This window comes from Scyliorhinus canicula, chromosome 14 (genome assembly GCF_902713615.1).
Source record: "Scyliorhinus canicula chromosome 14, sScyCan1.1, whole genome shotgun sequence".
In the NCBI taxonomy this organism is placed as follows: Eukaryota; Metazoa; Chordata; class Chondrichthyes; order Carcharhiniformes; family Scyliorhinidae; genus Scyliorhinus; species Scyliorhinus canicula.
In genome coordinates this window covers 68,474,428-68,489,140 of record NC_052159.1, presented here as the reverse complement: position 1 = coordinate 68,489,140, position 14,713 = coordinate 68,474,428, and the positions used below count along the sequence as shown (strand labels likewise).

General features: G+C 45.4%; 1 protein-coding gene across 1 annotated transcript in view; it reads right to left on the bottom strand.

Annotated features, from left to right (window-relative positions):
- The window catches only part of uxs1 (UDP-glucuronate decarboxylase 1), a 113,373-nt gene that overhangs the window by 23,668 nt on the left and 74,992 nt on the right, over positions 1-14,713 (bottom strand). Inside the window, exon 10 of the mRNA XM_038818235.1 lies at positions 10,020-10,139. Coding sequence (XP_038674163.1) covers positions 10,020-10,139 — 120 coding nt within the window. The remainder of the gene's footprint in view (positions 1-10,019; positions 10,140-14,713) is intronic.

The following is a 14,713-nucleotide window of genomic DNA, read 5'->3' as shown; positions in this document are numbered from 1 at the left end:
TTACTATCAGGACAGATGCATCAGAGGTGGCAGCACAGTGGTATACAGTCACAAGAGACTGCGTCTGGGACTTAACATTGCCTCCAGACCCCAAAGAGTCACATGGCAACAGGTAGAATATGGGCACAAAACCTCCTATCAATTACCAACTATGAACCTCCCTCAGTTTACCAGTACTCCTCCCTGTTGAAAACCAGTTAGAAGCACTAAGAGTAACAAGGACACAAGGTACTCCAGGTGGAGGACTTTAATGTCCATCACCAAGCGAGGCAACACCGCTACTGATTAAGCTGGCTGAGATGCAAAGGACATTGCTACAAGACTGGGCTAGTGGCAGGCTGCGAGAGAACATACATGAGGGGAAAAACCTACTTGACTTCAACCTCACCAATCTACCTGTAACAGTTGTATTTGTATTAATACGAATGACCATCACTCACTTCTTCTGAAGAAAAGTACAGTCTTCACACTGAGGACACTCTCCATGTTTGTTGCATTACTCCTGTGCTAAATTGGATAGACTTAGAATAGGTCCAGTAGCTCAAAGCTGAGCACCTATGAGGTGCTGTGGACCATCATCAGAATTATAACTTCATATCCCTCACATTTTTACCATCATATCAGGGGATTAGCCCTGCTTTAATGAAAAGTGCAGGAGAGCATGCTGGGAGTTGTGTTAGAAGTAACTGAAACCGAGGTGTCATCCTGGTGAAGTTGTAAAACAGGACTAGATCCATGCTAAAAAGCAGATTCAACATGTTGCAGACAGAACAAAGTTATTCCACAATCAATCGATCAGAACAAAGTGCTGCAGTCATACAGCATGGTGGTGTAGTGGTTAGCACTGCTGCCTTATGGCACCGAGGACCTGGGCTCGATCCTGACCCCAGGTCATTGTCTGTGCGGAGTTTGTGCATTCTCCACGTATCTGCGTGAATCTCACCCCCACAACCCAAAAGATGTGCAGGGTAGGTGAATTGACCACGCTAAATTGCCCCTAAATTGGAAAAAAAGAATTGGGTACACTATTTTCTTTTTATTGTTTAAATAACTAATGAGAGAACAAGGCTGATTAAACGTTAAAAGCTAGCAGAACACAGTACCAGAGTGCTAAAGACCGGGCTGATATGTTTACACCCATTTTCAGTCAGAAGTGCTGATTAGATGTTCCATCTCAGCAAAACCAAAGGTCCCTAAACCATAAAAGCCAGTCTTCAGCCTAATTGATTGACTCCACATTATAACAAGCAAAGGCTATGGTCACTGACAACATCTGCAGTGATGGTTTGCACTTCAAAACAAGTTACCTTCCAGCCAAGTTATTTCAGTTCAGCTACAACACTCATTCCTGGGCAATTTTCCACATAGCCGGGTAGATGCCAATGTTGTAGCTGTACTGGAATAGCTTGGCTAGGGGCGCTACAAGTCCTAGCGCACGAGTCTTCAGTACGATTGCTAAATATTGTCTGACATATTAAGATATATAAGATATGAAAATCAATCAGTTTGTATGACAGCCTTTGCAGCGTCCCGTGCCTTCAGTCATTTCTTGATAGCAAGTGGCTAAAGACTGACATCTGTGATGTCGGACACCTCTGGAAAGATCGAGATGGATCACCCAATCGGCACTTCTGGCTGAAGATTGTTGGGAATGCTTCAGTTTCGTCTTTTTCACTGATATGCTTGGCTTCTCCATCATTGAAGTTGGAATCTCCTCTTCCAATGAATTGTTTAAATGCCCACCACCATCCATTGTTGGATGTGGCAGGACTGCAGAGCTTAGACCTGATCTGTTGGTTGTGGAATTGCTTAGCTCTGTCTATTAATTGCTGCTTATGCTGCTGGTTTGCAAGTAGTTATGTGTTATAACTTTAACAGGTTAACACCTCAATTTTAGGTATGCCTCTTGTCCTGTTTAGATCTATTCCGATCTACATCCCCAAGGCCTTTTTCAAAGCGCTGGACAAATTAATCATGGCGTTCGTATGGGGGGTAAAAATGCTAGGATCCCAAAGAAGGTCCTACAAAAAACAAAATCCAGGGAGGGGCTAGCCCTCCCAAACCTACAATTCTACCACTGGGCGGCAACAGCCAAGCGAGTAGGGGATGGATCCAGGAGCCAGAGGCCGAGTGGGTGCGTGCGGAGGAGGCCTCCTGCATGGGGACCTCCCTCCGGGCCCTCGCCACGGCAGCACTCCCATCCCCACCCAAAAAACACTCCAGCAGCCCAGTGGTGATAGCCACCCTCCAATCCTGGAACCAACTGCGGCAGCAATTCGACCTGACCAAAATGTCAGACAAGGCTCCCATCTGCAACAACCATAGGTTCACACCAGCACTGACTGACGCCACCTTCAAAAGGTGGAGGCAGGACGGAGGGACACTGACAGTCAGGGACCTATACACAGACGGCAGGATCGCAACACTGGACGAACTGACAGAGAAATTTCGGCTAGCCGGGGGAAACGAGCTACGGTATCTGCAGCTCAAAAACTTCTGACGAAAGGAGACAAGGGCATACCCACAACCGCCACGACAGACACCACTGGAAGACCTACTGGACGCAAGTATCCTAGATAAAGGGAACTGTAGCGACATGTATGACCGACTGGTAGAAAGGGCCGACACCGTACTGGATGCAACAAGAAAGAAATGGGAGGATGACCTGGGGATTGAGATAGGGTGGGGACTCTGGAGCGAAGCACTGCATAGGGTCAACTCCACCTCCACGTGCGCAAGGCTCAGCCTGACGCAGCTAAAAATGGTACATAGAGCCCACTTAACAAGAAACCGTATGAGTAGGTTCTTCCCGGAGGTGGAGGACAGATGTGAATGGTGCCAAAGGGGCCCTGCCAACCACGGCCACATGTTCTGGTCTTGCCCCAGACTTGTGGAGTACTGGACAGCCTTCTTCGAGGCTATGTCCAAAGTGGTGGGGGTGAGGGTGGAGCCATGCTCGATAGTGGCGGTCTTCGGGGTTTCAGACCAGCCAGATCTATTCCTGGGGAGGAGGGCGGACGCCCTTGCCTTTGCCTCCCTGATCGCCCGCCGTAGAATCCTGTTTGGCTGGCGGTCAGCAGCACCACCCAGAGCTGCAGACTGGCTGTCCGACCTCTCGGAATCTCTCCAAATGGGGAAAATCAAATTCGCCATCCGAGGGTCAGACGACGGCTTCCACAGGGGAAAATGGATGGGAATCGGGGGAAGGTAGCCGGTGCGCGGGGGGGGGGGTTTGGCTACGGGTTCGTTATGGGGGTTTGTTCTCATGGTTATTTCTTTTTCTTGTTAATTTATTGTTTTTGTATTGGAGGGGAGGGGTTACTGTTTTTCTCTGTTGTGATAAAATTGTTGTTGAAAACTTGAATAAAAATTATTCCAAAAAAAAAAGGACAAAGCCGCAAGCGACAGTCTGATGGCAAGCTAAGGCCCAAAACCAAATTGTAAATAAATGCCTATAAACATGTGCCTCAGCCATATTGGGGAATGTAAAATATGTATGCCGGTTAAAGGGGGTGGCCACAGTTGTTATTATGAAGATGCTTGCCTATAAATATACATGTTAATTTTTGCGTGTTTTTTTTTCTAATAATTTGTAATTTGTTGGATATAAAATATGAAAACTCAATAAAAAACATTTCCAAAAAAAAAAAGGTATGCCTCTTGCACTCTTCGTTGAACCATGGTTGAGCCCCTGGTTTGGTGGTAAAAGTGGAGTGGAGGATATGCCAGGCCATAACATTCAAGATTGCGGTAGAGTACAATTCTGTTGCTGCTGATGGCACACAGTGCCTCATGGATGCCCAATCTTGAGGGAGTTGCTAAATTTGTTTCAAAGTCTATCCCATTTAGCATGGTGGTAGTGCCACACAACACGATGGACTTTGTCTCCACAAGGACTGTGCAGTGGTCACTCATACAGATCCTGTCATGGGCAAATAGATGAAGGCAGACAGGTTGGTGAGGATGAGGTCAAGCATGCTTTCCCCTCTTATTGAGTCCCTCACTACCTGTCATAGTCCTAGATCAGCAGCTTGTCCTTTTGGATGCGGCGAGCTTGGTCTGTGGTGGTATAACCCATCCAACCAGAGTGATAAATACTGAAGTCCTCTACTTACGGTACATTCTGTGCTCGTCACCCCCAGTGCTTCCTCCAAGTGGCATTCAACATGGGGGAGTACTGATTCATCACAGAGAGAGAGGACGGTACGTGGTAATCAGTAGGCAATTTCCTTGCCCATATTTGCCCTGGTGCCATAGGAGCTGTGAGTGGAGTCTGTGCCCACATATAGCAAGGCTGGAAAATATTCAGGCTTGAACAATTAAGCAGCAACTAATATATGCACCACATAAATGCCAGGTAACAACTATTTTTCCTGCGAGAGTATCTAACCACCTTCCCTTGACCTTGAATGGTATTACCATAATTGAATCCCCCATTATCTTGGGGATTACCAGTAACCAGAAACTTAATTGGACTAGCCATATAAGTGCTGCAGTTACAAGAAGTTAGAAGCTGGGTATTCTGTGACAAGTGACTTAACTACTGACTCATCATAGCCTTCCATCACCTACAAGAATGAGTGCAGCTCGAAGACATTTAAGAAACTCATCACCAAGGGACAAAGAGGTCCTGGCACCTCATCCGCCACATATTCACTCCCCCAACATTGGTGCACTATGGCTGCAACATGCACCAGCTATAAGATGTAGTGCAGCAATTCACCAAGCCATCATTGATAGTATCACTAAAAATCACAGGCTGGATTCTCCGATTTCGAGGCTATGGCCGGAGGAAGTGTCTAGTCTTACAATGAAAAAGTCGGCTCTTCCCCCGCACCGGCGCACCGTCCGGTGGGGGGCTAGCAGCCATGCTACATAAAATCCCCGGCTTTACCCGCAGATACGGATGGAGAATTGCCTGGTCCGTGACTGCGTATGCGCACAACGGCCGCTGCACGCGGACCCGGTCTGCCAGATAGTAGCCCCCCCCCCCCACCCCTGCCCAAGATCTTCTATCACCTAGAAGGACAAGGGTAGTAATGCACAAGAACAAGACCAGCTGCAAGTTCCCCTCCAAATCATACACCATCCTGACCTGGAACAATTTTTCCACTTCTTCATTGCCACTGGCTCCAAACCTTGTAACTCCCTCCTAGTGCTACTGCAGGTGTACCTTCACAACATGGACTGCAGCGGTTCATGGAAATGGATCATCACCACTTTCTCAAAGGTAATTAAGGTTTGGCAATAAATTTTAGCAATGCTCACAATCCGCGAATGGATAAAAAATACTGATATGATTACATTCTTAATCTATTTTCTTTTCGCAGAAGAAGATAATGAAAACGGACTGCATGCAAACAAGAATGTAACAGTTGGACATTTTGAATGAGTGACAATGCAGTGTATGCCTTACGATTTTAACACTTCACTTCAATATGCATAACATTTATTTTTTAAAAAGGATTAAGAATAAGCTAAGTTAATTACATGCATAAACTTTAATTAATTAAATAAAGCAAGTTTAGATAGGGATGGCTGTGCAGGCTGCAATTGTAGCTTGTGGAAAGCACTGCTATTGGGGCAACTATTTTTGCACTGTGTCTGCATCTAGAGGAACGTCAGCTCAGAGATGTTGAGTTGGAGTCTCATGTGCAAACATTGTGGGGAATGAGTGAGGGGTAAAGTGACCTGGATAATCAGGGCTGTAAAATCATCAATTGAATTTGCAGTGTGACTCACTCACGCATGCTAAAAGCTACATATATTTGCAGACAGAAAGAGAATGTTCCCTGCATTGCACTTTTTTCAAAAAAACAAAAGCTTGGGAGACAGCCATTCCCTGGTTCATTCCCCATGGCAATGCTTTGACCAAACAGTCAATCTTTCTGGTCTGAATTTGCATAAAAGCTTGGCAGTTAACTGTTCTCTGGTGCATTCTCCATTGCAATGCCTCTACCAGTCAGGGTCCTCAGCACTCTCTTCCTTTAATCCTTTAACTATTGGAATGCTCGAGAACTGCCCTGTTGAGCGCAAGACAAAATGGTTCGACAGCTTGTGTCTTTTTTCAGCAATACTCAAGTTCTGTTGTACCAAATGACGATTACTGGTGGCATTGGAGAACTCAAATTAAAAGACGATTAGGCAGAATCAACGTCGTTTTAAGAAAAGGGAAATCGTGAAATCATTTGACAATTTTTTGGGGGGGATGTAACTAGCAAATAGATTATATATATATATATAGAGAGAAATACAGCACAGAACAGGCCCTTCGGCCCACGATGTTGCGCCGAACTTTTGTCCTAGGTTAATCATAGAATTTTGGACAATTTGTCATGGCCAATCCACCCAACCTACACATCTTTGGACTGTGGGAGGAAACCGGAGTACCCGGAGGAAACCCACGCAGTCACGGGGAGGATGTGCAGACTCCACACAGACAGTGACCCAAGTCGAAATCGAACTTGGGACCCTGGAGCTGTGAAGCAATTGTGCTATCCACAATGCTACCATGCTGCCCTTAAGAAGTTAACCTACACTCCCTTATTCTACCCTAATCCAAGTACCTATCCAATAGCCGCTTGAAGGTCCATAAATTTTCCGACTCAACTACTACCACAGGCAGTGCATTCCATGCCCCCACTACTCTCTGGGTAAAGAACCTACCTCTGACATCCCCTCTATATCTTCCACCATTTATCTTAAATTTATGTCCCCTTGTAATGGTGTGTTCCACCCGGGGAAAAAGTCTCTGACTGTCTACTCTATCTATTCCCCTGATCATCTTATAAACCTCTATCAAGTCGCCCCTCATCCTTCTCCGTTCCAATGAGAAAAGGCCCAGCACCCTCAATCTTTCCTCGTATGACCTACTCTCCATTCCAGGCAACATCCTGGTAAATCTCCTCTGCACCTTTTCCAAAGCTTCCACATCCTTCCTAAAATGAGGTGACCAGAACTGCACACAGTACTCCAAATGTGGCCTGACCAAGGTTTTGTACAGCTGCATCATCACCTCACGGCTCTTAAATTCAATCCCTCTGCTAATGAACGCTAGCACACCATAGGCCTTCTTCACAGCTCTATCCACTTGAGTGGCAACTTTCAAAGAACAATGAACATAGACCCCAAGATCTCTCTGCTCCTCCACATTGCCAAGAACCCTACCATTAACCCTGTATTCCGCATTCAGATTTGTCCTTCCAAAATGGACAACCTCACACTTGTCAGGGTTAAACTCCATCTGCCACTTCTCAGCCCAGCTCTGCATTCTATCTATGTCTCTTTGAAGCCGACAACAGCCCTCCTCACTATCCACAACTCCACCAATCTTCGTATCATCTGCAAATTTACTGACCCACCCTTCAACTCCCTCATCCAAGTCGTTAATGAAAATCACAAATAGCAGAGGACCCAGAACTGATCCCTGCGGTACGCCACTGATAACTGGGCTCCAGGCTGAATATTTGCCATCCACCACAACTCTCTGTCTTCTATCGGTTAGCCAGTTTGTTATCCAACTGGCCAAATTTCCCACTATCCCATGCCTCCTTACTTTCTGCATAAGCCTACCATGGGGAACCTTATCAAATGCCTTACTAAAATCCATGTACACTACATCCACTGCTTTACCTTCATCCACATGCTTGGTCACCTCCTCAAAGAATTCAATAAGACTTGTAAGGCAAGACCTACCCCTCACAAATCCGTGCTGACTATCCCTAATCAAGCAATGCCTTTCCAGATGCTCAGAAATCCTATCCCTCAGTACCCTTTCCATTACTTTGCCTACCACCGAAGTAAGACTAACTGGCCTGTAATTCCCAGGGTTATCCCTATTCCCTTTTTTGAACAGGGGCACGACATTCGCCACTCTCCAATCCTCTGGTACCACCCCTGTTGACAGCGAGGACGAAAAGATCATTGCCAAAAGGGGAACCAGCGGATGTACAATACTTGGATTTTCAAAAGGCACTTGGTAAGGTGTCGCATGAATAGTTGTTGCACAAGGCATGGGTTCATGGGATTGGGGGGGGAGTAAGGGATGGAAAATATAAGGTAGGAATAAACAGCTTATTTTCATGTTGACAGATTGTTATTTGTGGGTGCAACAAGGATCAGTGTTTGGGTATCAGCTGTTTACATTCTAGATCAATGACTCACTGACTGTAATGTATCCAATTTACCTAACAAGATAAAGTTAGGTGGGAAAGCAAGCTGTGAGAAGGGTAAAGGATCTGGAAAGGAGTATAGATAAAATGAGCGGACAAGGAGCTAGCTGGCAAAATATAATGTATGAAAATGTGAGGTCATTCAATTTGGTAGGAAAAGAAAAACAGAATTTTTTTTAAACGATGAGAAACTATTAAATGTTGGTGTTCAGATGGACTTGGGTGCCTATGTACATGAAACATATAAAATTAATATGCAGGTACAGCGAGTAATTAGGAAAGCATGTTGAGCTTAATTGCAAGGGGGCCGGAGTACAAACGTAAGGAAATCTTACTGTAATTTGCAGACCTTTACTAAGACCACACCTACAGTACCGTGTGCAGTTTTAGTTTGAATACAAAAAAGGATCTATTTACCCCAACTAACACTATCATGGGAGGAGCATCACCTTACAGACATCAAAAGTTTTTGAAAATCTCGGAAACCATGGATAGGATGAGTTGTCTCTGTCCAGAAAACAAATAAAACTAAATGCTTACTTAAAGAATCTGGCTCGTGTCATCACATTCTTAGAATCAATAAAAGCTGCACCCCCAGTAAGGATACAATACAGCAACACAATGAACTATTAAAACATATCAGAATAATTATATGTTGCATTATCACTATCTATCCAATTGAACTTCCATATTAACACCTTCTTCCCCATTTGCAGTCCCACAATAGCTGCTAAAAGGCTGAAGGCATATGTAAACTGAGCATTTATTTGTCTTTTGGGCCGGTCTCTCGGTATTGTCTGTAGTCTATTATGTGTGACATACTCTTGCCTCAGAATTATGCCACTTCTGACTGAAATTTGGCCTCAGTTGTGGGATAGGTTTGCTTTATATACACAACAGGTTTTGGGCTTGAGTTAACCATGTGCATAGTTTTTGTGTTGTTCTAGCCCAGTATCCTGGGCTATCAGTGCTGTGAAACTGACCTCAGCGCCATGCTGGGAAACCACAGAAACAGAGAGGGGGTGGGGAAAGTTGCCAATGACACTTACCCGCCAGGTCTGATGGTGCCTCAGTCCTGCTCCCCCAATGCTGCACGTGAGTTGGCACCTATGCCCACAGTATGCAATTTAACTTCCTTTGTCTGGAAGGTGCGGGTGATAGAGGGCTGAAAAAGAGAGGTGGCCACCTAAACAGCAAGTGGGAGAAAGGTGTGTTTATTTTTGAGTGGGCAGAACTCACAGCAAACTGGATTATTCAACATTTATCGTGGTAGTGCAGCAAAATGGATTGTTTATATGAAGGGATTTAAAATAAAATAAGTTGGAAAATTAATTCTAGCGATTCCTTTTTTAAAAGGATAGGCCAAATATTTATTTCACTAAAATGAAAATTTGAAAGTAGGAAGTTCATTCAAAATCTCTAGATACTGCAAGAAACCCCTTAGCATCATGTCCTCAATGGTTCTGATTCCCTAAAAAGACTTAAATTACCACTAATGCTCGCTTATAATATTAATCATGCATGCCTATTTCTACTAGATTACATAACACCATATTAGCAAGAACTGTTCATTCTGTTAGAAGTGATCAGTAATTTACAAAAGCTGTAAACCAGGTTACTGTCAGGCAAAAAAATAGTTCAGTTCTAATCCGAACTAATACACAAATGGAGCAGAAACCTAGTACCTTCTATACATCTCTATACAATGAAAGATAACAGATACCTGGAAAAGAACCACAATAATTCAACAAGGTGTTCAGTCAAGATTCTAAAGTGCAAGGACAATTCTGGGTGCATTTTTCATATTTTTAAATATGCAGTATAAAGATATTCACAAATCGTACTCACAGTCAGACTTTCTCCCTGGAGAGCCTGCAGAATAAAGTTACTCACTACTCTGCCATCATTCATGTGCATTCGAGGACCAAATGTGTTGAATATTCTAGCAACTCGAACTTCTACCCCTTCCTGCAACAAACAGATTTAGAAGATTGCGTGCTTCAAAATCAATAATTTTTAAGGAAATAAGATTAAAGTGCATTGTATAGATTTAACTAAATTCATGAAAGCGACATAAACTTGTCTGGATTAGCTTTCAATTAACTCATGGATGATTTCAAAAACTGAAAACAAAAATAACATTAAACACAGCTGCTACAAAAAAACTCACATTGGAGATCAATATACAAAATAATCTAGATTTACAGAAAAATAAAATCTATCTGAACGAATCATGACAGAGTTGAAGGTCACAGTATGACCAAAAGTTAAGGGATTGTATTCAGTGCAAAATAATTAGACTATTTTAAACACTCTGGAACCTGTGTATTCCAATTTGTCAGGATCCCAGCTGATGTTACTACTGAACAGTCAGGCAGAACTATGGCTCGATAGATTGTTAAACAAGAAAAGATTAGCAATAATAAAATACTCCTTCACCCACCTATACCTTTACAGATGTACACAGATTTGTGTACACAAGTTAAAAAATATATATCTTATGTTCTACTGTTCTTAGTAAGTGCACAGTCAATGTATACCAACAGGTAGAATGTGGTCAGGCACATCACACTCTGAAACCAAGTGACAGGTGCCACCCAATACAACTCTTGTGGATTTCTCATCAAATCCCCCCAGATGCTTGACACACTGAGCCAACTGGTTTCACTGGAGCTCTGATTTTCATGGGTCTCCAAACTCCACTCCCAGAAAACACGCCTTGGAATCTGCTCCAAAATGATTTTCTCGGATTTTAGTAGTAATAATAATAACTTTTTATTGTCACAAGTATGAAGTTACTGTGAAATGCCCCTAGTCACCACAACCTCTTCTTTCGGTATTCCTCGGCTTTGCAATGCTACGTGCATTCAAGCTTTCACAGAATTTCTCATGTATGCAGCCATGGCAACTACTGCCTCACCAAGATAAATTTAAAATGTCACAACCTTTTGATTCACCTTGAATGTCTGGCTTCTCACCTAGCTGATTTTAAGTCAGGTTCTTGCAGCCATCTCTTTAACTCAGAGCACTTTCTCTGCTTTTGGTTTGATTTCGTCTGAACAGGACCGTGGTCAATTTCTTGTTCTCTGCACCTTGACATAACGGTGTTCTGGAGACATATTTTTGCCCCAACTCCTTGTTGTCTTGGACTTTCTTTTGTTCCTTTGGGAAGACTGTTTTCTGCAGCTTCCTGGTCCTGCCCATTAGACCTGGGCCTAATTTTAAAAGGAACAGCTCAACTTCTGGTGGTGGCCATGGAGTGAGTCGTCGCTTATTTGGTAGCTCCTGTTTGTGGTGGACCTTTGAGACCTTTTTCCCCGACTCATGGGGGATTTGATCGGCAAAATAGGAGATTGGTGAGGGAGAGAAGAATTCCCCAGTGTATGGATGTGTGGACCAGAAGTGGTCTGAAAAGGAGAGATCATTGGGCAAAGAAGGGATCGGAGTCTGCAGCACAGAAAAACATGGCAGAGGCTTAGGGACTGGGATTGCCAGCCCAGTGGCCAACAGAGCAGCTGGTGGAATTCCTTCAGGAGAGCTTTGCTGAGCAAATACAAGAGTACCTGGACTTGATTAAGATGGGGATTGACCGGGTGGAGCAAAGATTGGAAGTCCAGGGCCAGGCGATCCAGAAGGTGGAAGAGGTGGTGGCTGAGCACGCGGACCAGCTAACGGCAATGGCGGCAGAGATGGGCTGATGAGGGACCTCCAGAAAAGGCTTGCAAGAGGTTAGGATCTGGAGAACAGGTCGCACAGGCAGAACCGGAGGATCAGTGGGCTCCCGAAGGGCAATGAGGGATCTGATGTGGGGAGATATGTGGCATATATGTTCGAGAAGCTGCTGGGGGTTGTAGCCACCTGGGTTGGCCACTTCCCAATTCCAAAATGGAGGCCTGCAAAGAATGCAGGGAAAACTGGTCAGGCACAGGGAAACAAGCAGGTGCAAGGTTTCCTGTGTATTAAGACTTGCAAAAATCCAGACAGAACCGAAACCAGCAACCATCTGCATATTAATGAGCGATCCCCAGGAACAATTGGAAACATTAAAACGATCGAGACCAAACCAGACTCCCCGCTGCCAGCGGGAGCCAGGACATAGGAATTGCCCAGCGATCAGGGAACAGCTCCAGTATTGAAGAAATCGATTCAAGCGATTGGGACTTGGTCCAATTGATTGGGACCAGGCCCAGGGTCTGTCCAAAAGGGCGCAAAACCCCTGGGGGCTATAAAACAGAGCCCCAAGTTCAATTCGTCCTTCTTGGTAGGGTCTCTCAGCAGCTCGAAACAACTCTTGACCGTGACTCTCAACAACGAGAGACCTGCCTAGCAGCTGCACCAACCACGTAAGTCTCCAGTCAACGCACGCTACGAGATAGGCGCTACTAGTCCATACCAGCTTGAAGCCTGCAGACTCAGAATCGAACGAAAGGCCATTGTTCCCCTGACCTGGTGGGCCATTTCCAAAGCTAAGTGTAGGCCTTTTAGTGTTAGAGATAGTCTAGGAAGTAGAGTTTTATGCATGAGTAGTGATTGACTGTGTATATAATAAATGTGTTTTGATTTGAAACTTACTAACCGGTGTATTGAGTTATTGATCAGCACTTAGCTTTGAACCTCGTGGTGGTATCATAAAGATACCTGGCGACTCTAGAACAAGGTCATTAAACAGAGCAAATTAAGTAAAAGCACAACGAGCAACAGGGTAGGTCCGTTTACCTTGCCCTTGGAGGTGGACAGGACACACAGAGCGCTTATGAGGAAGCGGCAGATGAATGAGCCGCCGATGGCAATGGTGTTACGAATGCACTGGTTCCTGAACAAGGAACAGATCTTGAGGTGGGCCAAGTAGACGCGAAGCTGCAAATGGCAAGATAACGAGCTGCGCATTACCAGGACTTGGGTGCGGAACTGGCCAAAAGGTCGTACTTCAATAAAGTTAAATCAGCACTCTTCAAGAATGGGGTGAAGTTTGGCATGTTGTACCCAGCTTGTTTGTGGGTCACTTACGAGGGTCAAGAACTTTATTTCGGATCGCCGAATGAGGCGATGAACTTTGTTAAGGACAGGGGATTGGCAGGTGATGGAGGACATAGAACTTGGGGGCGAGTAATTCTGTACCTATGCTGCCAAATTTCTTTTCTCTTTGGGTTTTGTATGTATTATTTTTGTACCAATTTTTGGGCCTTTGCTCAGTTTTGTATGTGGGTTAACTTTGTTCTTAATGGGAATGGTGGGTGGAATTGTCTTCTTTGTGTTTGTCGGGGATTGTTATGGTTTGCATATGTATGTTCGAGCGGGGGGGGGGGGGGGGGGGATCAGTGGGGGGTAGGCTGCTTGGTGCCATGGGCGGGGGCTACCAGGCTAGCTGGACGGGCTAGCTCACGGAAGCGCAGTGGGAGGCGAGGTGATCAGTTTGTTATGGGGGGGTTGGGACTGCTATTTTGTTATTGGAGCGGGGTTGTGGAGTAGGAGGGAGGGGGGAATTGCTCTGCTGACAGGGGAGAGACTGGCGCTTGGAGACAAATTGGAGGTCGATAAAGGTGGACACCCGAGGGCAGGTCTGAGGAGGTGTAGGATGCGGGTTGGAGGCTGGCCTAAGAAGGATGATTGCTGATTGGCGGGGGTGAGGGGGACGGCAAGCCCCCCTGACCAGGCTGATCACATGGAACGCGAGAGGGCTGAATGGGCGGGTTAAGAGGGCTCGTGTGTTCTCGCATTTGAAGACGGATGTGGCAATGCTACAGGAGACACACCTGAGGGTAGTGGATCAGACTAGGCTGAGGAAGGGGTGGGTTGCCCAGGTATTTCATTTGGGGCTAGACTCTCAACCTAGGGGGGGGTTACAATCTTGATCAATAAGCGGGTGTCATTTGAGATAGGGAATATAGTGGCGGACTTGGGGGTAGGTATGTTATGGTGAGTGGGAAGCTGGAGGAGATGCCAGTGGTATTAGTGAAAACTTGTGCACCAAACTGGGACGACGTGGAGTTTATGAGGTGGGTGTTGGGGAAGATTCCGGACCTGGACTTGCATAGGTTGACCATTGGGGGGGGGGGGGGGGGGGGAAACTTTAATATGGTCTTTGATCCGAGGTTGGATCAGTTGAGTTCAAGGACAGGGAGGGTGCTAGCCGCGGCGAAGGAACTAAAAGGGTTTATGGAGCAGATGAGAGGAGTAGATCCGTGGAGGTTCGGACGGCCAAGAGCGAAGGACTTTTTTTTCTCTCCCACGTTCACAAAGTGTACTCCCGGATTGATTTTTTTTTCATTTTGAACTGGGCTTTGCTGGCGGGGGTGGTAGACGCCGAGTATTCAGCGATTGTCGTGTCAGACCATGCCCCACACTGGGTGGGTTTACGGGTGAGAAAGGAGTGGGGTTAGCGCCTGCAATGGAGATTGGATGTAGGACAGGTAGCGGATAAGTGGTGTGCGGGCGGGTGAGGGAGGCCTTCCAGAATTATTTGGAGATAAATGACATGGGAGGTTTAGGCAGCAATGTTGTGGGACATGTGACTGAAGACTGTGGTTAGCGGGGAGCTAATT